This window comes from Hyaena hyaena, unplaced genomic scaffold (assembly GCF_003009895.1).
Source record: "Hyaena hyaena isolate Hyena2069 unplaced genomic scaffold, ASM300989v1 scaffold_163, whole genome shotgun sequence".
Lineage (NCBI taxonomy): Eukaryota > Metazoa > Chordata > Mammalia > Carnivora > Hyaenidae > Hyaena > Hyaena hyaena.
The window spans coordinates 2,189,528-2,214,342 of record NW_024080794.1 but is presented as its reverse complement, the minus strand read 5'-3'; the positions used below and the strand labels follow the sequence as shown (position 1 = coordinate 2,214,342).

The 24,815-nt window shown below is 39.0% G+C and overlaps 1 protein-coding gene across 5 annotated transcripts in view; it reads left to right on the top strand.

The window, feature by feature from the left end:
* Positions 1-24,815, top strand: part of FRY (FRY microtubule binding protein) — a 258,661-nt gene that overhangs the window by 159,419 nt on the left and 74,427 nt on the right. For all 5 annotated transcript variants that reach the window (XM_039239842.1, XM_039239840.1, XM_039239841.1 and 2 more), the window contains 8 exons: positions 365-519; positions 8,313-8,412; positions 8,705-8,876; positions 14,687-14,943; positions 15,430-15,576; positions 16,700-16,868; positions 18,105-18,195; positions 22,895-22,977. In XM_039239842.1, the coding sequence (XP_039095773.1) occupies positions 365-519; positions 8,313-8,412; positions 8,705-8,876; positions 14,687-14,943; positions 15,430-15,576; positions 16,700-16,868; positions 18,105-18,195; positions 22,895-22,977 (1,174 nt within the window). The remainder of the gene's footprint in view (positions 1-364; positions 520-8,312; positions 8,413-8,704; positions 8,877-14,686; positions 14,944-15,429; positions 15,577-16,699; positions 16,869-18,104; positions 18,196-22,894; positions 22,978-24,815) is intronic.

The window sequence follows — 24,815 nt, the reverse complement described above, 5'->3', positions numbered from 1 at the left end:
GAATGAGTGGACCCTGTCTGACAGATTTACACAGAGTCAAATTTTGTTTATACATACATTTCAATATTCACTTGCAACATTGCATCCTCTTAAAGTAAAATATATGGAATAAAAATTAAGTTAAAGGGACACCTGGCTGACTCAGTCTATAGAGCACACAACTCTTGATCTCAGAGTTGTAAGTCAGAGCCCCACGTTGGGTGTAGAGATTACTTAAAAATAAAATCTTTAAAAGACAACTAAGATGAATGCATAATCTCCACTTTCACGTTACCCACTTTGTATTGGCTAAGCATGATTTTCTGTCTTTCCCTGGAATAATCTTCCGTTAAATATGAATAATTGCTTTTCTCCATGTATTCAGGTTCATCAACTTGGCTGTGAAGTTGTCGTCTTGCTATTGGAACTTAATCCTGACCAAATTAATCTTTTTAATTGGGCGATTGACCGATGCTACACAGGCTCCTACCAGCTTGCATCCGGCTGCTTCAAAGCCATAGCAACTGTATGTGGAAGCAGGTATGAAGTCTTGGAAGTGAAAGGTACTGGTTAGTGGCAAGTACAATGAAGGTTGCTCTCCATGATATGAATATGTGAGAGCCATAAGTTCTAAGGAAATACAATGGCCAATATTTCCTCAGTAGATAGTTCACTCCCTAGAAGTCTGCAGCTACATGGATTTTCCTCATTCTCCAGAAGAGTTGTAGTGGTAGCATCCTTCTTTTTAATTGCCTGGAAATTCACAGTGAAGAATGAGAGCAGAATTTAAAAATGAAAAACAAGATACATTAAAGGAATCACTACAAATGTTTGTGGTAGATATAAGCATTTTAGCCATCTTGAGACCAAACTAAATCCAACCTTAAAATATTACATCTCTCTTGCCCAAAACTTCAGAAAAGAAGAAAAGAAAAGAAAATATGACACTGTGGGTTCCATAGATTACACTTGTAAAACCACCCTCCTTACATATATAAATTAATACCTCAGTGAAGTTGTTCAGCACTGTAATTTACTGAGTGAAATAATTTCACTGTTTTGCTGAAACAATTTCATAGCTAACATGAAAGGGTTAATGAAGACCACAAAGTGTATAGCTATTCCCAAGACAGAGCTTAGGTGTTAGAAACTGAGAGAAGGAAGCTCAAGTTTATTTTTGAAAAGACTCTATAGTCTATTGATTTCCCTTTTTAATTAAATGTTGCATTTTAAATAGCTATCTTGAGCTACCGGATGAAGGTAATAAAAGTGAATTAGTTTTAAATCCTGACCTATTACAACCTATTCTGTTCTAAATTAATAAGAACAGGATATTAGAGACCTTTAATCTCTGTAAATCTCTGTAAAAATTACAACAGATGAATTTAAGCTGCCGGGTTGGCCATCATTTTATTTTGCAATGTTAACATTATGAAATAATACTTATACCTATAGGATATTACCAAAACAGCATTTTTGCCCAAAAAAATCTTTCTCCATAGTGTGTTTTTATTTTCAGATACTTTGACATTCTAAAAATAAATTTTGGTTCACATGACTCTTTGATTTTGAAAATGTATTTAGAATATGACTTGGACCATAGATCCCTTTGACAAAATTAAAATAATAAAAGTTTCCTCTCTTTGCTGCCTTTCTCCCAGTGAACTTGATTTGAACCATCCTAGTCAAATTTATTTCATTGCATGGCCATCTCATAAAATATTATACTGCAGTCCTCTGAATGAGCCTAGGTATTTTTCCTTAGGAAGCACAAATAAATGTCTATGAATTTAGCAGTATAGTCTCAATTTCAGTAATACCTCCAGTCACAAAAATATTAGATCGTAAAACTCTCCATATTTAGAATTTTTAAGATCTCTTTCTAAACTATTCTGCTTTCTTAGACAAATTTTGCATACCAGCTTACATTTATGACACTCATCTGCCTACAGGGAGGTCTGAGGACTGAGGAGCACTGTGGTCTCAACCTGTTGGCCAAGAAAGTAGCCGACCCTTGTGTCATGTGTCACCATGGGCACATTCAGAATTTAAAATTTCAACTGTGACTTAAATTTGTTCTCTCCCCCATAAATTCTCAGTCTGCATAGTTTAGATAAGCCTCCAGATTTGTTCGGACATCTTTGCACTTAAGTTTTCAGTATTTTTTTTTTTTGAAAGCAATTCTGATGTTTTAGCTTTTGCTTTGCTTTCTGCAAGTTTGCCTCTAAAAACACCTAAATACCACATGTTATGAAATAGTATGTTCCTGAAAAGTCAGACGTAAACTGGGTCATATTTTAGCCTTTGCAAACAAATTATCTGTACAGTAACTCCTAAAAGACATATTCCAAAGCAAAGAATCTTTCTTATAAAGAATTACCTCCTCCTTTTCAAATAGAAATGAGCATATGCTGGATTTATTTTTATAAGAATGTGACAGTTTATAAGCAGACTCATTTATTAAGGAATCATATACAGTTGACTATAAAATACCTAATACCTCAAAGATTGAACATTTTTTAAAAATACTCTTGATTAAAATTTTCTACTTTTGGTTTTAGAAGAGAGAGTTAGCCATTTTTGCATAGTTATCATATCAAACCCTTTATTCATCAGCTATGATAATAAAAAATAGTTCTGTACATTATTTTTTGTTTCTTTTATATCTACAGAGGACTGTGTGTGTGTGCATGTGTGTGTGTGTGTGTGTGTGTGTGCATGTGTATGCATGTTGTGAACTTGCTGGAATCTAGTCAAAACTGAAACTGTAACTGTAATTGTGATATATCAAGTGATTTTGAGAGATTTAGAAGTCAGCATGGATCTTGAATAGGATCAGAATAAAAGTAGAAAGTGATGGTAGACTTGAAAATATTAATTTTGAAGAATTTATTATAAAATATGTGTTATATTTGATTAAAAACTATTGAATACAGCTCAGTACTATAATTTAGCACCAAAGAAAAAAGAAAATTCTGTCAGGCAGCATTAATTCAAATAACTATCTGACTGCTGTGTGTGTTCTTATTAATTTCCCCTCAACTCCAAATTATGTCAGTACAGAACAGATAAAGAAATTGAGAACAAGATTAAATGGCTTTCTAACGTTCTAAATCGAAGTAAATAGTATGCTTTAGATTAAAAGTGGAGGTCATTTCCAATTACTAGCTTAACTCAACAGAATTCTCTTCACATTTAATAAAATACTGACTGAAGAGTTCTATTGTTTTTACTCTTACTATCCAATATACTACTAAAATATATTTAGTAAGTGTTAAGAATCATATAGAAGGTCAAAGTTTTAATTTACAAAGAATTTTTCTGGGTTTATTTTTGGAGGTGGTTTTGGTTTCCATTGCTGTTTGCACATCTGTTTTGCCTTAAGCTAACTTTTTATCTACCTTTCTTAATTTCAATCAGGCTTAGTGAACTTCAATTATTAAAAGTAAATGTCCCACATGTCTTAAGAGAATATCATCGATCTATTACCAAGGAAGACAAGGGAAGCTTATGATTCATGAATCCCAGTCACACCCCCTCGCTGCTGATGCTGAAGATCATTTGGTTTTGTCAGCAGCTAGAGTATTTCAAGAGAGCACAGAGTTTAGGAATTTGGACTCAGGAATGTGCTATCTTGAGTTTGAATTCCAGCTCTACCTCCAATCAAGCTGTGTGCTCCTGAGCAAGTTACTATACATGCTTACTCATTTGTAAAATGGGCACAATAGTACAGTTAGGGGAAGGAGTAAAAAAAGAGTAAAAAAAACAATCTTCTTTTTAATATGGTACATGCTAGCCTCAGTAATTGCAACCATGAAAGAAATACATGCAAGGTGTTTACTGCTGTATTTTAAAACATTGAAAAACAACCTAAAGTATCTTAATAGGGGAACGAGTAAATGTATTATGGTGTATCTAATCAACTCTTTAAACACAGATCTGTATATCTGAGCATAAGAGATGTTTGTGAAATTCAAAACCAACCACTTGACCTATGGCCTAGCACATAGTAAGCACTCTGTTAACACTATTATTATTCAATAGCTATTGGAAGCAGGAAGCTATGATATAATCCCCTCCACGAACTCATAAAATCTGTTTCTCTCCAGAATACCTCAAAGTTATCTGGAACTTTGTCATTTAGTTCTACGTAACCCAGAGCTGATGTTTAGTTCCCAAATTCTTCAAAATCTCCTCTCTTCTAGACTGGAAAAAAGAAAGTTTTATTTTTTGGTTTACTCTCTGAACAATATCTGCCTTTCATACTGAATTTACAATTTGATTTTTATTCCAAATGACCACAGCTGTCTTTATCTTTTACCCTTCCATTGCCTGTGTTGAATAATTTAATAGTGAAAGCCTGTTTTAAAGTTTATTTCTTTATTTTGAGAGAGAGGAGAGAAAGAGAGAGAGAGTATGTATGTGTGTGTGTGTGTGTGTGTGTGAGAGAGACAAGGAGAGAGAGTAACAGAAGGGCAGAGAGAGAGGGAGAGAGAGAATTCCAAATAGGCTCTGTGCTGTCAGCCCAGAGTCCAACATGGCAGCTCAATCTACCAAAACCATGAGATTATGACCTGAGCCGAGATCAAGAGTCAGACACTTAACCAAAATAGCCCCTAAGACTATTTTAAACATCTAAGTACAAATGTTTTATTTGTACTCCTTCACTCATTTGAGATCTCTCTAATTTTTCCCATCACTGGGTTTCTTTCATTTTCTATATGTGTTATTTCTTTAAACGTTGTTTTCTTAAATTCTGTAGCTCAGCCCTAAGCAGTTCATTGAATGCCCTAAGTACATGGTCAAGTGCAGAGCCCTGCATAAGAGGGAAGGCCCCTTCCCTTTTCCTGCCTTTAAATCCTCAATGATCCAGAAATATTTTCCAGTATTCTTTTATGTAAAAATGCATATGTGTTATATCTCAGTGTCAGTGACAGCAATATAGGTAAGATATCTCTGCCACTGTGGGTCTCACAGAGCTTTCTTTCTACTTTCGTAGTCAGCTCCAGGTGCTGTATTTTCTTAGAATTTCAAATGAACTGTGCTATTGTGGGCTGTCTACGAGGTTGATAGCACTGTGGATAAGTTAATTCTTTGGAGTCGGACTTAATCCAGGATGCCCTCTGGGCCACACCCCTTGTACATGAACTTGAGCAAGTGCTTAACTTCTCTAAGCCTCACAGGCTTGTTGTGAAGATTAAGTAGCAAATCTAGGTAAAGGCCCTGGCAGAGTAACTAGCACAGAGCAGGCAGGTCATAACATAAATGTTACTCATCGTTCTTCATTGTCCTCACCACCATCACGTGGGTTGCTTTCCCCAGTTGCCCATCCAACAAATCAACCTCATGCTTTTTTTGTTTATTTAAAAATAAAAGGGACACTTGGGTAGCTCAGTCAGTTAAGCATCTGACTCTGGATTTCGGCTCAGGAGATGACCTCACAGTTCATGAGATCGAACCCCACGTTGGGCTCTGCGCTGACAGCAAAGGGCCTGCCTAGGATTCTGTCTCTCTCTCTCTCTGTCCCTCCCACACTCGTTCTCTCTCTCTCTCTCTCTCTGTCTCTCTCTCAAAATAAATAAATAAATAAGACTTTAAAAATAAATAAAAATAAAAGTTCTAGAAAAGTAATCATTTTGGAGTGCAAATTACTAAAGCCATTTGGAGAGCAATCTGCTATAATTTTAAATGTTCCCTTTGATCCTTCATTACCTCTTCTAGAGATCTAAAGAAACACTTGCACATTTGGGATTTGTGACATTATAACAGTGAAAAAATGAAAATAACCTTGAAATGTCTGTTAACGCATGTCAGAGGTTGGATTCCTCAAGAAGCAGACTCTGAGATGGAGATGTGAGTGCAGGACATTTATTACGGAATGCCCTTGGGATCAACATGTATGGGGAAATGAAGGAAGTAGGCCTGGGCAGAGGAAAAGAGACCTCAGCCAGTCCCACAGGGGTTGCTGCTGGGAACAGGCATGAATTTGGCCTAAGCAAATCTCTTTGGCTGAAGGCGATTCAGTGAGAGATCTCAACCGCCAGTGCTAGTTAGAAGACTGAATGCCTCAGTCCTGAAAGGGGGATCGAGGCGGCACACCACTGCATCTACTACAAGATTGGTTATTTATGGTATGACCATACTATGGAATCTGTACAGTTAAGTAGATGGAGATAAGCCTCATTCACTGAAAAAGCTAATCTCCAAACAATACACGTAGGTAATATAGTCACATTTATGTTTAAAATCCTGATAATGGGGAGAGGTACTTAGATGCACATATTTATATATATACTTAGAAAAGGGTGACTGGCTCTTACAGTGGGGGAGAAAAAGGAAATGGGCATTTCCATATTTTATTCTATGTACTTGCCAACAGCCAGCACCAACTGGCCAGCCCTGTGAGTGAACCATCATTAGAATAGATCCTCTGGCCCTAGGTGTTGCTTGAATCTTTTAAAAGAAAGTTGTATTGGGGCGCCTGGGTGGCTCCGTTGGTTGGGCATCTGACTTCGACTGAAGTCATGATCTCATGATTTGTGGGTTCAAGCCCCACATCAGGCTCTGTGCTGAAGACTCAGAACCTGGAGTCTGCTTCAGATTCTGTGTCTTCCTCTCACTGCCCCTCTCCTGTTCATTTTCTCTCTCTCAAAAATAAATCTTAAAAATTATAATAGAATAAAATTAAAAAAGAAAGTTATATTCATGTATTAGAAGTAAGATAAAAAATTAAAATTGATTAATATCAAAAACAAGCAGTGAAAAACATCCTTTTTTGTGTACTTAACCAATTCTCACTATACTCTCATTAAACTTACTGTAAGATGGGCATATATTTATAATAGTATTATGCCTTTCTAGTAGGGTGATTGTACTAAAACAGAACTTTGTTAGACAATTGTAATTATATTGCAGAATCAAAAAAGGAACCCACAAGAAAATAATGTTTTCTTTTTCACCTCCATGCCATCTTCTGCTTTCTGAAGTTTGCCTCAAAATAAATGTCAGTCACTCACTACCTATGGACCATTCCCTAATTGTTTATTTCACCAAAGGTTTTCTATTTATGACCTCTTTTCCACTACAAGAAAAAACACACAGTAAAAAAAAATCCTCTTTGAAGAGTATTATATAGCAAGAAAATAAGATGAATTTATTTCAGCTCCATATTCCTTTTGATTATACTGCTAATTGTCACATAACCTACTCCCTATGTTTTTACCCTTCTACTTCCTAACCACCACCACCCCCCCAGCTTCTATTATCCCATGCATACAATCAATTACCAAATCCTGCTGATTTTATCTCCCTAGTAGTTTTTAGATCTTATCCCTTCCTTTCTGTCCCTATCATTCCTGCCCTAATTCAAACCCTCATCATTTCTCCTTTGGAGTATGCTAACAGCTCCCAATATTGAACCCCCTACAAATTCCTTCTCCACACAAATTTCAGAGTGTTTCTTCAAAATTGACCTCATTGCCTCAGTCCCCTACTGAACATCCTGTAGGATCTCCATAATTTTTAGGATGAAGTTCATAAGCTTCTGAACCCACTAACCCCCCTACTCTCATGTCCTTTCAGTCTGCTTCACAGAGATTCTTTCCTTTACAGAAAGGATCTTCCCATTTCATTCTTATAATCTTTCAAAATGCAGTTGTCTCTGCCTAGAACAGTCTCCCACATGACCCCTTCCATGGTCTGGCTAATGTCTCCTGGTTCTTCAAAGCTCAGTTTACTTCTTTCCTCCTTAGAAAAGCCTTCTCTAAACCCAGGTCTGGTGTAAATGTCCCTCATCAGGATTCTCTAGCATGCTATGGCTACTCCCATTGTAACTAGATGGTATGGATTATGTCCCCAACTAAATGCCAAGTCTCATCTCCCTTAAGGCAACAGACTAGCCTTACTAACTCAGTATCATTAGTTAGTACTGTGCAGTTGTTCCTGGTATATGTTTGGTGCTTACTAAATGTAAATGGATTAAATGAAAATATTAAATCAGTGAGCTACTGAGAAAATGTAGATATCATCTCCTGTTCTTTCCATTTTTATTTGGTTATCATTAAAATCTATTTACATGAGATAGATTTTTGTGTGTTCATTTATCCACGTGCAACAATATTGAATTTTAAATAAAAATAGAGCTATTTCCCTTCTTCTAATAAACACCAAAAGAATGTGGGGGGCGCGGGACAGCCAAATGGGCATGAAAGTTTCATTAGTAAATGTGACTGAGGTCATTTGTCACCTGGAATTTTGACACATAATGATTTATCAAGATTATTAACCAGCCTGTCTTATAAACTATGCTGATTGGTTTTTGGTTTTTGTTTTAGGAACTATCCCTTCGACATAGTGACATTGTTAAACCTTGTCCTATTCAAGGCCTCTGACACCAACAGAGAGATTTATGAAATCTCCATGCAGCTCATGCAGGCACGTATCACTTACTTATATACAATCTTCCATCCTTGAGCACAGAAAATAGAAGGGGCAGTTGATAACTAGATTGCTGCTTATTCCCATATATCACCAGAGGATATGAAGAGTGAGAAAACAGTTATATAATCTTCTGTGACCACAGGAACTGATACTTTACCTTTAATACTATATTAAAATAACATATTCATTAGTGTTGTTACTATGAAACTTGATTAAATATAAATACTCCTGAGACAGCCAGCCAATGTTTTTTCATACCATTTTTCACTTTCCTACCTCCCTGTAGATCCTTGAAGCAAAGCTTTTTGTATACTCCAAGAAAGTCGCTGAACAGAGACCTGGCAGTATTCTCTATGGAACGCACGGCCCATTGCCACCCCTCTACAGTGTGTCTCTAGCCCTCTTGTCATGTGAACTGGCCAGGATGTACCCCGAGCTCACCCTCCCGCTCTTCTCAGGTACCATGCGATGACATGTGTGATTGTTTCTGCACAAAGTAATCTTCCCTTTATTTTATTTTTTTACAAGAGAACAAACCTATGCTTTTACTTACTACTTTTCAGTAAGTTTAAATCCTTGAGGGGTACAGCATCACATGGATTCTGTGTCCAATGGTCTGAGCAGGAAGGTTGCTTTGGAATTTGGCATGAACCATGCTGCTCCATCTGTGAGCAAGAGTTACCTTTCCCCAGATTATTCTGGGTTTGTTCGGTTTGCCACTAGGAGTCACTCTGTTGGCCTTTGCTTTGTCTGCATACGGGTATGCCTTGCCTAGGTAGAATTCAGTTTCTACTCAAGCAGAAACACCTTCAATTTAAGAAGGGTTGTGTGCTCCCTCTGGTTCCGGCGACCCCTAGTATAGCTGGCAAAAATGGCCTTGGACCACAGTCTTCCAGATGCTTTACTTCAGGATGCTTATTCCCAGTGGGCTCCAAGATGGCAGAAAGGGAAGGGCATTTTAGAGTCAAAATTATTGATGCTAAATTTGGAGATTAAAATTGCTTTGGGCTAAGTCCAGTTACATATAAAAGTAAATTCTGGAAGTTATTTAAATATAAAAAAATGTATTTATCAAAAACCACGTAAGTATAAATAAGCATAGGACAATTGCAAAGATGCTTACATTAGTCATAATCCTTCCACGTGTATTATATATGTGTAAAACTTCCCAAATAAATTAAATATGGGTGGCATAACTTCTAATACATTGTAATTGCTTCCAGTTATTTTTGGTGGTGATGGTGTTTCATACCTTGTATGTTGCTACATACATAGGTTGTTGAAAGTTGGATTTTTAACACATCTTTGCAAGTAGTCCTTGTGAGAAATTTTTGTGAAAACCTATTTTTAAAGAATTACATTCGTCAGTTAACTTCCTGCCTCAGCTCACAGAGCACCTTGCCAAGAGACTGATTATGGTCTCTCAGTTTGTCTTCTTTTACCATCTATGTTACCAGAGTCTTGGTCCAGGTCTTCATCAGGCTTCTACCCCATCCCTGTCCCAACATCCCTTGCCTGAGGTCCTCAACAGTGCAATCCACCTGATTCATAAAACCAAATATGCATAGTACTTCTGCACTCAAACTTCTCTTCCCAGCTGTCCTAAAAATAACTGCTGATGACAACAGCTTCCATCTATTGAGTGGTCAATATATGGCAGGCTTTATATTCGGCACTTTATGTACACTTCATTTATTATTTGATTTCTACAAGCCCACGAGTAGTGGTTAGAAATGGGACTCTGGGCTTGACAGCCAGGGTTCATCCTTGGTCCTGCCATTCACTGGCTGTTTGACCTTAGGCAAGTCACAGAACCTCTAAATTCTGTTTCCTTATCTGCAGATAATAACTACCTCAGAGGATGCAAGGATTAAAATAAGCTGATAAAAGCCGAACAATTAGCCTCATCCTGTACCACCACCACCACTACCACCGTAATCATCCTTCTTATCTTACAGATGAGATACTAAGGCTTAGAGACTTTAAATAATAGGAACTCCTTCACTTATAAAAAACCTCCTCTACCAAACTTGCCTTCCACCGTTTCATCCAGGAACTCTCTACTCCCATCTTACTTGATCTTTTACATGCCAGGCCATTTGGTAAATCCTTGCTTTTGTGTACGCTGTTCCCTTTGCTGGAAATGGCCTTCTCTCTCTCTCTCCCTAGTCTCTAAGACCTAATTGAAAATCTGTGTCTACCATGAGAACCTCTCCATCCATCTGCAACAGAGTTAGTCACATCTTTGCCTCATGCCTGACAGTGGACGGACTCAAGAAAGGCCTTCTTGATAAAATATCTTTTGGAAAAATAAAATTCATTTTTATTCATGTCAACCAAGATTCGAATGCCACCTAGATGCCAGGCACTGTGCTTGGGTCCTAGGAACACAGATGTAAATAAAAGAGTCTTTCTTCCATCAAAGGGTAATAGTTGAATAATAAAGAAAGATGGATAATCATACGGTTATGATATAGAGCAACAAGTACAATTAAAAAAAAAACAAAAACCGAAACACATGTCTTCTGAGATGGAGGATAAGGGGATACTCATTTATTGGACCAGGAGTACCAGGCAAGACTTCTCAGAGAAGTTGGTGTCTGTGCTGCAGTTGGAAAGAGGAGTAGAAATTTGCAAAGCAAAAAGGTAGTTGACATTACAGTTGGCAAGTAGATAGGTATTACAGACCAAGGAATTGGTGTGTATTGGTCGGTTTCACTAACATAACATGCAGGGATGAGGGAAAGTTATAGATGGTCATGGACAGACAGAAAGGTAGAAGTCAAATCTTGGAAGGCTTTGTATTGCACCCTAAGGCATTTGTAGGCCAATGATCCCTAGGTGTTCCTTGAAACCCTCAGAGCCCTGGGAACAGGAAGGGCATCCAAGCAACCTGCTTAGGTTCTGGAAGCCACCGATCAGTTTAAAACAAGAAGAGAAGAGACAAGATCAGAATGCACTTTGGGAAGACCAGGTGCAGTGTGGAGGATGGATAAAAGAACATCCAGTCTAAATAAAGAAAAGCAGTTGAGAAACAAAGACAGTGGCCCACACAGGAAATTATGAAGACCTGAACTAAGATAGTCCAGTGAGAGTAGAAAGGGGAGACCAGAGTCAAGAGCTACCAGGCAGGGTAGACAGAGGGGGATCTCTGGTGTGGTATCTGGGAGGTAGGGGGTGATGACCCTACCTTGAGAACCAATCCAAGGAGAAGGGGAGATAAAGCCAAGGCAGAGATCATGAGCTCTGCTAGGGATATTGAGTGTAAGTGTCTGTCAGACATTCCTGTGTAGAGACAGACTGGTGTCAGGCGAGGGCCACTGCTAGTGACTCACTGAACAGCACAAGGGATAGAACCAAGAGAGCAGATGTGATCATAAGTGGAGAGAGCACAGAGGGCAAGAAGGCACACAGACACCCAGCTTCTGAGGTCTGGGCCCAGAAAGAATGAGGGAACAGACAGAGATGGAGGCCCATTCAGAGAGGAAGGAGAACTAGAAAGTGAGCTTCGTGGAAACCTAGAGAAGAACAGATTTCAGAGGAGGGGCTGAGCAGTCCAGAGGCTTGAATGGAGCTCCCAGGAGGTAAGATCTAAACATTACTCTCTGGACTTCACAGTTCAGAGGTAATTTACACTTATTGGTAACTGTCAATAGTTTCCATGGAGAAGTAGCAGCAGAAGCCAGATCTCAGTGGGTTGGTTGGGAAAGAAGGAAGGAAAGAGAGGATGGAGCAGATGCAGAGCCTGAGGGGGAGCAGGATTGGAGCTTTATTAGCTGAAAGGGAGAAGCTGGTAACAGGGTAGACAGATCAAGGGAGAGGAGATAAATAGTACCGCAAGTTTAAGAACAAAAGAAGCTCATACAGTGAATTGCAAGCGGGTTCAGTCTAACTTTTCTTCAAGAATTAACATTTCAGCTATTTTGATTTATGAGGAATAACTTTCTTTAATAATATGGAAAAATAAGGAGGTTACAGAGATTTCTAGCTCTTGCTTTTACTGCTTTTACTACTGAAAACCCTGTGGTGAGATTTTTATTGTGTGTAATTTCAGATGAGTTAATTCCTTGTAAGTAGCCAGGCAAGTTGCTCAGGCCCCTCCCAAAGGCGCTGGAAAATCTATGTAGCAGCCCAGAGACACGGTCTCGCATTTCTTAAATTTGTTTCTGGAAGGGTGAATGGAGGTTATTTCCATGTCTGTGGCATTTTTTCATCCTCTTTTCCCTTTACAAAGACCTCTACAATCCTGGCCCTAATCTAGGTGTGTGGGATACTTCAGACAGACTTTCCCCCCATCCCCATCTGACCTTATATCTGACAGACAAGATGCAATAAACATCATAAATAAGCAAATTATATGATGTGTTAGAAGCTAATCATGGCTACTAAAAGACAATAGGTTTCTATGCCACTGTTGAAAGACAATAGGTATTCTTAATATCAGTTGTCCCTCCCACTGGAAGGATTTATTCCCTTCCAAAGTCCCAATCCTTTCTAGTCAAGTTAAAATACAGTAAAACCTTGGTTTGTGAGCATAAGTCATTCCAGAAAACATGCTTATGATCCAAAGCACTTGTATATCAAAGCAAATTATTAGAACCATTGGCTCAGTTGTGACCATGTGACATTCCACATCACATACTACTCATATTGCAAGACGTCACTCATTTATTGAGCTAAAATTTGTTAGAAATGTTTGCTCATCTTGCAGAACACTCGTAGAACAATTTACTTACAGTCCAAGGTCTTACCTGTAGTTCTTTTGCCATGCACGTGGATCTTTGTAGCCAGAAGTCTTTTTTCTCCAAGGAACCCATGTAGCACTCTTGTTTGTTCCTCTGTTTGTCATTTATCACTTTCTACCTTGCTCCAGAGCCACCTGTCTCAGAGCCTCCTCAGGGATGAGAACCGAATCTTGAGTCCTTGCTGGCTCCACAGAGCCTAGCACAGTGGCTTGACCTAGAAAAGGCCCAGTATGTTAAGTAAATATATGTTCCGGTTTTCTAAGGATCTGAATATGCATCATACAAGTTCATAATATCAGTTATCACATCCATAAAGTTTAGAAATTAAGTAAATTTTGAAATTTTGAGCAATGTAAAACATAACTGCTTAACCTAATTATTGGGGCACAGCATTAAATACATTCATATTGTTCAAAATAGAAAAATTGTCATTTCAGGAAAAAAGGCTAAATCAGTTAAAGCTACCATCTCAGGGATCTAGTGGATTATCTTGGTGTAATCCTGGCATCTGTGTTGTTCTATTGTTTAGCAGCCAAAACCTCTCCAAATGAGATTACACGCCACACTGGATAATAACAAGTGCATCAGACCATGGTTGTGAATTTCCCTTAGGATAAAACCGTTTCTTCTCTAGATGTTAGAAATAAAAGATTACAAGCAGCTTGCACCAGATAGGTAATGCTGTGCTTTTATTTCTATAGAAAGCTTATTCAGGTCATAAAATTAAATGCTACTGGCAGTGCAACTATGCAAAAATGTTATCATAGAAAATAGTGCTGAAATCACTGGACTGGATACACCATTTTACCATCCTTGACAAAATGAAGTGCAGCACTGAGCACACACCTTCCACATAGTTGGCAGTTTTCAAGTAGATATCATGAACATGAGTCCACATAGTGGCTTTCTTCTCACTTTTATAGCTAAGAGTTCCTAGAAGACAACCTGGTAAAAAATTGGTATAGTGGAAAGACAATAATCGTTGTTATAAGAATCCTAACCACTGTTTATTAAGAGCCTACTGGATGGCCAGCACTGTGCTAAGCATATACTATACCTTATGATTATATCTTTTAATCCTCACAGTAGCCCAATGTGGTCCCATATAGATGAGGAAGCTGAGGAACAGAGAGGTTAAATAACTAACAGAATTTCATGCAGCTGGTATGTGGAGCAGCTGGGATCTCATCACACGTCTGTCTGATTCCAAGCCCCCTGTTTTGAGTGCTCTGATGCACCTCTTCCATAGCAGTGGATGTGAACTCATGAGGCCTACACCCTCACTCCACTTTTACCAAGCCTATGCTCTCCTCGCTGTGTGCTCCCACGTACCTCCACCGAGCACCAGACACAAGAGGCTTGTGGATGAGCCTCAGTATTAAGATCTTGTGGCTTGGAGGAGCAGCTGTATGTGAACATGCCTTGTAAACTGAAGTCACTGTTAGGTCTGTCAATTGGTGTTGATATCTTTATTTATTTTGATGAGATAACATATGGCCCATTGTTGCTGCCATTCTCTCTAGAGGTCAGCCAGCGGTTCCCCACCACACACCCAAATGGGCGTCAGATCATGCTCACCTACCTGCTGCCCTGGCTGCACAACATTGAGCTGGTGGACAGCAGGCTCCTCCTCCCGGGATCAAGCCCCAGCAGCCCAGAGGATGATGTCAAAGACCGAGAAGGAGAAGTGCCCACTTCACACGGGCTGAGAGGGAGTGGCTGGGGCTCCCCGGAAGCTACGTCACTGGTCTTGAATAACCTCATGTACATGACGGCCAAGGTAAAAGAGGAAATGTGTCTCAGTAACACGGCTCTGAGGCGGTCATCGAGGAAAACCCATGGGTTGATCACGCCCTGTGCTGCCAACTCAGGAAAAGTGGCACTTAACTGTTAAAGATCACACGAATAAGGGCATGGATGGGGGTGATGGTTGTACTACAGTGTGAATGTGCTTAATGCCACTGGACTGTATGCTTAAAAATGTATGCTATGTGTATTTTACCACAAGTTTTAAAAGTAATAATAAAAATACCAATAATAATCCTAACATACTAAAAATCATGAGAATAAGCATGTCCATTACTGATTGATATGTTATAAATGGCTGAAAAATGGCATCTTGCTGAGGAATGGCCACATCTTCCCCTTCTTAGGATTTCGAGATGGCCATGACCCTTATAACAATTTTTAATCCAATATTCTGCCTCCTGACCCTCTCTTCCCCACACATCTCCTGAGCTGGTTTTTTAAATCTTGTCTGTTCTAGTATGGAGATGAAGTTCCTGGACCAGAAATGGAAAATGCTTGGAATGCGTTAGCCAACAACGAGAAGTGGAGCAACAACCTTAGGATCACCCTGCAGTTCCTGATCAGCCTGTGTGGCGTTAGCAGTGACACGCTTCTCTTGCCCTATGTAAGTGTCCCTCACACTTTCAGAAGTCATTGCTCCTGTTTTTGCAACTGCAAGTCGGATTATGCTCTTTGCACGAAATGAAATGGAGAGGTCAATTTCTGTCAGTCATGCTAATCTCCTAGGAGCTCTTCTAGGTGTTATATAAAAGTTTCCTTCTGTCCCCCAAGAAGCAGGCGACGGTGTCTCTCAGTGACCCCTCTGTCATCCTCTTTCTAAGCCTTTGGACACAGAAACATATGAATTCAGGAGTGGATATTTTCCTAACAGTTACTAAAAGCTACCTTCTATAAAAATTAGACCCATTACATAAGAGAAACTCAGTAAAGCATCACGTTATTACTAATAAAGATGTTTCGTGTTTACATCTTGATGCTCTTAAAACAGAATAAAAATGCAGAGTGTCCAGGTGTTTCTCTTCAAATGTAGGTCGGAGGAGAGAAATAAGCAGAGAAAAATCTCCTGGAGATACCTAATTTTTAGTGTTTGTATTTAAAGATGATACGATCAATGAAATGAAAGCATTTTTAAAACTGTAATTCAACTGGCATTTGTGCACTGGTTGTTTTCCTGAGACATTTTCCACCTGCCTGTTGTTTCAAACCACGTAAGCCTCACTGCGGTGTCTGGGCCTCGGGTTTGACAATCAGGGCTACAGTCAGACAGAGCTTTAATCCAGAGTTATTTTTAAAATTTAAAACCATACCAACAATTAAAATTCATTGGTTTCTAGGGAAGGAGAGAACAGCAGGGAATTGGATTCCTTGTTTAAACAGAAATAACTAGCCGTTTTCCCCCATCGTTTGTATAAATAAAATTCTTTCTAGGTAAGGCCTTAGAGGGCAGGTTTCAGTTTAGGGAGAATTCATGTGCCCCAAAAGTAGCTTGTGTAAACTTGGCCATTAGGGAAGGCAAGGCCTTTAACATGCACTCCTATCAGACATGCAGGTGAAGAGAGGGGAATTTTAATCCCAACACTCTGATTCCCGCTGGGAGACCACAGACCTGAGCCATCAGGATGGTAGCTCTGGGGCTGATGCCTTCACAGAAGGGAACAGGTTACCATCCAGCATTCTTGGGGGTGAGGCTCTGGAAAACATCCCTTGTGTCCCATGTTTCTTCTCAGATTAAAAAGGTGGCCATATACTTGTGCCGTAACAACACCATTCAAACCATGGAAGAGCTTCTCTTTGAGCTGCAGCAGACGGAGCCGGTGAATCCCATCGTCCAGCACTGTGACAACCCACCCTTCTACCGCTTCGCGGCCAGCAGCAAGGCCTCTGCGGCAGCCTCGGGTAGGGGAAGGGCGGCTGGGTGGACGTCTTGTCTCAGATCTCTGGATTTTCCTTTACCTGGAGTGCTGAGCAGAAAAGAAGGAGAGAGAGAGAGAGAGTGTGTGTGTGTGTGTGTGTCTGTGTTTATTTTTTCTTATTCCTGTTTAAACTTTCATCTAAAAGGTGGCTTAAGAATAGTTGAGACTCCTGGGGCATCTAGGGGACTTAGTCAGTTAAGCATCTGATTTCAGCTCAAGTCATGATCTTGCAGTTCGTGGGTTCAAGCCCTGCATCAGGCTCTGTACTGACAGCTCAGACCTAGCTGGATACTAGGTCTCCCTCCCTCTCTACCCCTCCCCCGCTCCTGCTCTGTCTCCCTCTATCTTTCAAAACTAAATAAATGTGAAAAATATTTTTTTAATGGAAGAATAGCTGAGACTCCTATGAGCATTGTTGGTTTAACGAAATCCATCTGTAAGGGTGGCCATCAGTTAGGGACTTGGTCTGGGTAAGCCGCGGAGCTTCGCACTTCAGGCTGATCCCAGGCAGGACACAGCATTCCCTTGGGAACCTCATTTCTGAACCTCCCTTCTTGCATCTATGGAATTTCCTGGCTAATAATGCCCCAGAGTTAGCTAAAATGCTCCCCAACAGTATTACTACTTCTAATAAATTGGTTTCTCAGCTCATTTTACGAAATATATAATACCTTCCTCAAGTTCCTTGAAGCCGGCTTCCCTTTGATTTTCCTGATATCATAATTGCCTTCAAATCTCCCTCATCCCCTGGTCTCTTATGCCCTCTGTTTGCCCTGCACCTGCTGCCAGAACGTGTTCTTGCAGAGAAGCAGTAGCCCAGGGATCAGAAACTCTAGGTACTTGGACTTGCTTCACTAACATTAGTTTAATAAACTCCTGGCCCCAGAAATACGAAAGCAGCTCGCAGCAGGGCCAGCCACTATAAATAAGTTCATTACCTAAGTGGTCAGGAAGAAAGGGTTTCAAGAATGTGGTAGCCTCACTTTATAAGAGAGCTGAGGAATTTGGTTTGACCATAACAGATGTCTGGGATTCTCCCATTTCAGTGGTGTGGACTTGGAAGCTTGTCTAGAATGTCGGATATTATACAGAAGATGTAAGGAATCTTTCAAACGTGATTTTATAGGAAATCCTTCACTGTGATTACTTGAGACCTGGGCTTAACGCTCCCCCTTACATTTTTGTTCCCTAAGTGTCTTTCTTATAATCCTACCTGCAGGTACCACCTCCAGCAGCAACACAGTGGTCGCCGGCCAGGACAGTTTCCCAGATGCCGAGGAGAGCAAGATATTGAAAGAATCTGATGAGAGGTTGGTGTACAAGTTTGGCTTAATATAGAATAACTTTCAGCAACAGTCTATACAAAAGCATCTGTAAGAGTTTGTTGTGTTTCATAAATTACACAGACACACACACACACAAATTCTTCTTTGCTTTTAGAAACACAAACTGACTCCAATTCTGCTCTATATACCTCTAAAGATAATGATTTCTCCCTGAGAAAAGACAGCGAAGAGAAAGATTAAGAGGGATGTCATTCTGGTGGCTGAATTTCACTTACCGCAGGGCTTCCTGAAAACTACTGGTGGTTCTGCTAGTGGGCACAGACCATCTGGAATTAGAGGGAATTTCCATGTGAAATTTTCAAATCTGATTGTGGAATGATTTCTTAGAGATTGAGCAGTTCGAGCAGTTGTCTTGAGGTGAGTTCTGTAAAACATCATCATTTTTATTTCACCTTTACGTTGTCACCTTTGGTTAGCCAACAACGCTGCCTTTTCCTTCTAAAAGAAGCCTCTAGTCCCTTTGCATTAACTCTTTAATGATATTTCTCTTGCCCCTTTACCTTGCCTCGAAGCTACTCATAAATTCATAAAATCTGCATCGCTATTTCCTGTGGTTAATTGTGAAGAGCAGAGAAACAAACAAAGAAAAATAAAAGGGACTCAGATTAAGAAATAAAGATTAGGATGACTCTCACGGTGTTGGAAACTCCTTAGCTTGGGCATTTTCTAGTGAAAACTACCAAGGAGCCCTTTCACTTAGAAATTAGTAACAAGGAAGAGACGCTCACAAATTCAGGTTGGAGAAAATTTAATAGATCAGATCATGAAGACAATCTACTTAGCCCATAATATTTCCAGATGCTTTGTGATCGTCCTCAGGATTTGATCCTATGCACAAGAATACAGCAGGGGCTGCCGGTGAAACACTATGACCGAAGACTGACTGCCTCTTGAGTCTGAAGGCTCATTTCCAATTCGGGTCTCATCAGATTCCTGAGTAGGTTCATGACTGGGTTGTTGCTCTGCCTTTAGGCAGATGCTTATCCACACAAGGTTTCCTTCAGGCTAAAAGCCCAAACCCAGTGGATCATGGTCATAGACCTCATCCTTTACAGATCTCTAATAAAGGCCATTCTTTCTTTGTTTCTCAGAAATAAGTAAAGGTTTTCATACTCCATACATCAGTTACAATACAAGATTGTTAATGAACATGTTTTTAATCTATTTTAGTTAATACTTTCTTTGGAAAACTTCCTCCTGGTAAATAATCACGTTATCTCTCTAAAGGTATTTCTACTTCCTAGTTGGAGTGTAACATTCTTTTATCATTTATTGTCTAGACTGAATTTTCCATCTTATTTTTATTTAGGGTGGAAATATGATGCATGTCTATTAATATCTCACTACAAAAAGCCCCCTTGGAACCAGAGTCCTAAGTGTCCTTCCCAAGTTTTTAGTGGTGGCCCTTGAAATTAAGAAGCTGATCATCTCTGTAATAGAAGCTTTCTCTTTAGCTCTTGGTTTCCTCCTCTGACACCATATCTCTGTTGGCCATTGGAAAAACTGATGCATTTATGTACCCACACTTTTTATATGTATTCCCATATATCTAGTTCTTCCCTAATGGTGTATCTATTTATCTATAGATTTATTGATAATATTTATATATATTCATATATATATATATGACCTTACATATACAAAATCTCACAACCCCAAAGATAAGCTGTCCAAAGAGCATTTAGCCCCTCTTTCTCCCTCCCTCTTCCAAACCCCATTACAGAAGACAGTTGCTTACTCTCTTCTTTACAGTCCTTGTAGACAAAGAGTCTACAGACATAACTGGTCAGAAATACTGACAAGGCTGCTGTGTTACCAAACCCCTGGGGGGACTAGTCACCAAAATACATTGTTGGGCTCCAGGGGGCACCATGGAGATGTGCAAAGAAACAGGCCTGCCGCCATGTTTTTCACAGCTAGATTAATGGCCCTTTGATGTCTTTCAGACATATTTAATACTATCATTATTCTAACAGAAAGTTCAGATAGGTTATGGTACTCTTAAAACAAGGGGAATACAATAAGAGCCCAGCTAAAAAGAGAGTAAGATGATTGTGTCAAAAGTCCTCACAAAGGAAAGCTACTGAAAGTTAATATTAACCTAACCTTGAGTTCTTCAATAGCCAAAGTAAAAAAGAAAATTACAGTGAATTTTATAACTTGCAGTGTGTAAAAATAAACAAAAATGATTCATTGGAAGCTACTAATAGAAACTACCCTAAATTCAAAGAAGGATTTATCATGTAGGTCTTGTCTTTTTTTATCAAACAACAAAGTGAACATATTTTTATTAAAATAGCTGTTTATAGCAGTTTATCAAATATGCAGAACCAAACTCCATAATTATTTTCAGTACGTCAACCCTTAATAAAAGTTTATTTATAAATTTGTAGTTCCATGAAAGGATTTTTCATAGGGAACCAAAGCAATAAACTTCAAATGCATAAGTTTCTGGTGATCTGTGTTGATACAGGGATAGAGATTAATAATCTACCAAAAGTTACCTAAATATTAACTTGGGCTAAATCAGCAAGATAAAATTTAGAGAAACATTATGTCCCTCTAGTGTTTCTCTTATCAGAGCTATATTCACGATATATTTCTTGAGACATGTACCTTTGATGTTAAAAGGCTATTTGGTCTACTTAATCCTTCAAATTCCTCTAAAGCTCAGACCCAAAATTATTTTCTTCAAGACAGGAAAACAAAGGAAAATAACAGATATTACACTTAGGTGCCAGTTTTTACTCCTTTTTTTTTTTTTTCTTGTCAAGCTAACGCTTTGCTGCACTGTAGTTTTGGTCTTCTCCAGAGCAAGAAGAACAGTCTAGAAGGGACTTGCTGCTCTTGTTCATCTTGGCTTCATGACCTCTGCCTAACTCTCCTTTAGATATATGTCAAAGGAAAAGAGAAGGATTGTCATCCATTCTATAATTCTTCCTGCCTGGTCCCTGCAGAGCATGATTATAAAACCAACATGTACCATATATAGATCTTGAGCTCTCTGTCCCGTGGAAATCTCCAGATGTGGAATTTTTCATTATTCTGCTTTTGTTCCTTGATGAATGAGGTCTGGGCTCTGTGTACACCATTTTTAACGTTGCATTTAGCAGTATAAATATGATTAAAGAACATCTTCAGAAGGTAATAGGCTTCTCACTTTACTCATCTTGTAAGCTCAGTCTGGTGTAGACAGACTGAGCAGATGTCCTAGATGTTCTGTTTTATGGATTCACAAAGCAATAGCCCAATAGATATGACAATAATGTTTGAAGTACAGAGTTACTGGGGAAAAGATGACTGTGTTAAAAAATCTGTTGCAAACATTTAAGAGGTGCATAAAACCAAAGTCATCACTGTCCGAACTGTGTTCAGCAAATCTAAATGAGTGATGCAACGTTCTGAGGTTATACACCCGGGACAAGGCAAGCATCTTAATGGCACATCCAGTACTTTTTCCTAAAGTGTGTCTTTTTTCCATACACTGGAAGATAGCAATAGCCCTGAACTTCCCAGTGTTCTAGAGGGAAATAAAGCATTGATCTGTGGTCAATTAAGGCAGAACACCCCGTCAGTAATGAAGGGGAACACACCTGCTCTGGTTTGAATTTTCCAGATGTTTCTAGGTATTTTTAGCCTTAATTCTTTTCTTTGGTTGCATGTATATTAAGTGGATAAGACCTGTTTATGTCATTTTATATAAAACAAATATAGATACAACATTTTATCATCACTTCTCCTCAGCCACACCCTTGCACCACATATAAGCCTTTAGATGATAAAAATGCTATTGATTTGAAAGCCTTTGGTGCCTTGAAGATAGAAGGCATTTTAGATATTCAAGGTAGAAATATAATAATTAATACCTTGGTAGTTGGATGTCTCATGGGTTGAGAAACATTCTTGCATTATTTCTTTCGATTCCCACAACAATTCCAGTGAAGTAAAGGGTGAAGTATTTATTTTTCATTTTTGGCAGGTGTGGAAATAGGGCCCCCAGGGAGATGCAGGACTGGCCAAGGTCACAGAGCTAGTGAGTGAGAGCTCAGTCCTAAAATCCCGTGTTCCTCCTGCCCAGAGGCAGTAAGTCACTAAAAGAATCCTTCTAATGCTGTCTTCCTCTTGTTGACACTGGACAAGTTATACAACTTGTATATATAACCCTACTTACCCCGTTTCCTCACCTATGACCTTTTCCTGAAAACCTTCAGATCATTTCAAGGAAAACTGTAAAACAGACAAAGCCCAAGATTTGTTATGAAACCATTTTTGTATATTTCCAATTCTATCTACTTTTCCTTAATTAAGCAGCAATTATGTATTGACCACCTACGACATGCCAGGCAGCTGTGTGAATAAGGGGTTCCTATTATTCAGTGCCATTCCTAGTTTCTTTCTAACCAAATGCCATTTCCTAGTCAATTCAAATATTAGCCTTAAAATATTTATCTTATCGAGACTTGAACTTGTGCTCCTGAGCAAGAGTGACCACTGGCCCTCTTGAGGAAAACAAAATGTTTGGGGTACAATTTTTACAGGATTTCTTTAGGAAAAGCATCATTGGAACTTGCTGCCAAAAACTCAACCAATAAATAATAGTATGAGTTTATGAACAATAGCACACGTGTGTCAGTATCTCTGATGGTCGTTCTTGTATTTGAAGGTTTAGTAACGTCATTAGAGCCCACACTCGCCTAGAGTCAAGATACAGCAATAGTTCTGGAGGATCATACGATGAAGATAAAAGTAAGTACCAGCGGGATGTGAGGGTTCAGATGGAATGCAGGTATTTGGAGAGTAGAAAATGAGTGCTTTGATTATTCTTGTTCTAATTACTAAAAAGGGACCCATAAATATTAAGTAATCATGTGATCCAACTGTGCAGGTGGGCATAAAGTCAGCATCCTAAAGTAAAAAGAAGCTCCACAATGGGCAAATCAAAATGAGAAAACCTTAAACTACTGCCCCAATCTGTACTTTTATATTCCCGGCAATTTTCCTTGGTGATACATATGGGAAAAGGCTAGTAAGAAATTGTCGATTTGAGAATCGATGTTGCAGCTCAGTTATTCAACCTATCTTAGAGCATTTGACCTTTAAGCTCTGTCCGTCAGCTCACCCAGGGTAGGATCTGTTTTCACCCTGAGACTCTCAAAGGCATAGTCTCAGTAGCCAAGCGAAAATTACTAAACTGGGAGATATAATTGTCACAGGAATTTCTTCATACCCTGAGAAGGAAGGAAAACCAAAACGGCCAATACATTCATTTATTTTGTTTAAGCCCTGAACAGCTTCTATGGATGAGGAACAGGTAAAGGGTATCATTTGGTAACAAGTTACAAAAATTCTGGAACCAAAGTACACCCCCTGTGACATTCAGTATGGTGAGGGAATCAGTAAACTATCTGATGGGATTCATTTGTCTGTTTTGGAGGAAATTGTAAGTATGATGGTATTTCATGGATTAGGTTCATTTTGTAAGTCACTGCTTAGGACCTTTGTAGCTGCTGTTTTGATTTGTTTTGTTTTTATGGAAAATGTGCCCAGTGGGTAAGAGCTAAGTAAGTCTAATGACAGCGTATTTCAACTGCTATTACTCTGCTTCTTAATGCACAGATAGGCAATTCTCTAGCATTGAAAATACCAATGGAGGGGATGTCTAAAATCCATATATAGTTACCATACTCTAACTTAGGTTAAGTTTCAGCTATGTCCCTATTAAACTTCTTACTAGTACCATCAGTCTGAAATAAAATAAGCTGCTTGTATTTTCACCTCTTTCTGTGCCCCATCAGGGCACATCCAAACACTGGATATTTGCATCTCAGGAGAACCAACCATCAGTTTTAGATGGGACTAGATTTTACAGAGGAGGAGAGTAGTAGTTGAGAAATGGAGAGTTGTTGGTACAAGAAAAGTCTGGATTGCTGTGCAATATTTAAAATTTGGGGACAAAAAAATTACATCATAAAAAGGTGAAACAGTCAAATCCTGCCGCCCTCCCCCAGAATATGCCAAGCATAACAAAACATAACACTCTATGACTGTGGATCTATGTTGCTCAATTTTTGGTGCATTAGTAAGACCCAGCAGTTGTTTTCTGAAGTGAATCCTGACCTTGCCCCTGGAAACTCTCTTTCCTGACATCCCAGAAGTGGGCTGTGTCCTAGTACCTGCCCTTGTTGGGAGACTCAGTCTTCACAGTAGGAAGGCACCCCCTCCACCTGCTCTGCTAACTGGTTATTCAAGAATATTGCTGTCTTGCAATTGATTCCTTTAAAGTGTACCTCTTTGCTCTGGCTCCAGGACATAGAATTTGATAGAATCACTATAATAAAGTAACAGTTATTTTGAAAATACATAAATAGTAAATTTCAAAGGATAATTATAATAAAATAATAATTAGGTCATTACATAAACTCAGATCACGGGCTCTAGGGACAAAAAGAAAAAGTAATGGAAGTATTCGTGAAGAGGGGAAAAAAAACATTGTGAATAGTTGTGAAGGCATAAAAAGAAGTCTAATGTTATTGTTATGGCATCTATTTCACCTAGAAATACTATTTTATAAATTTGTTGTGCCT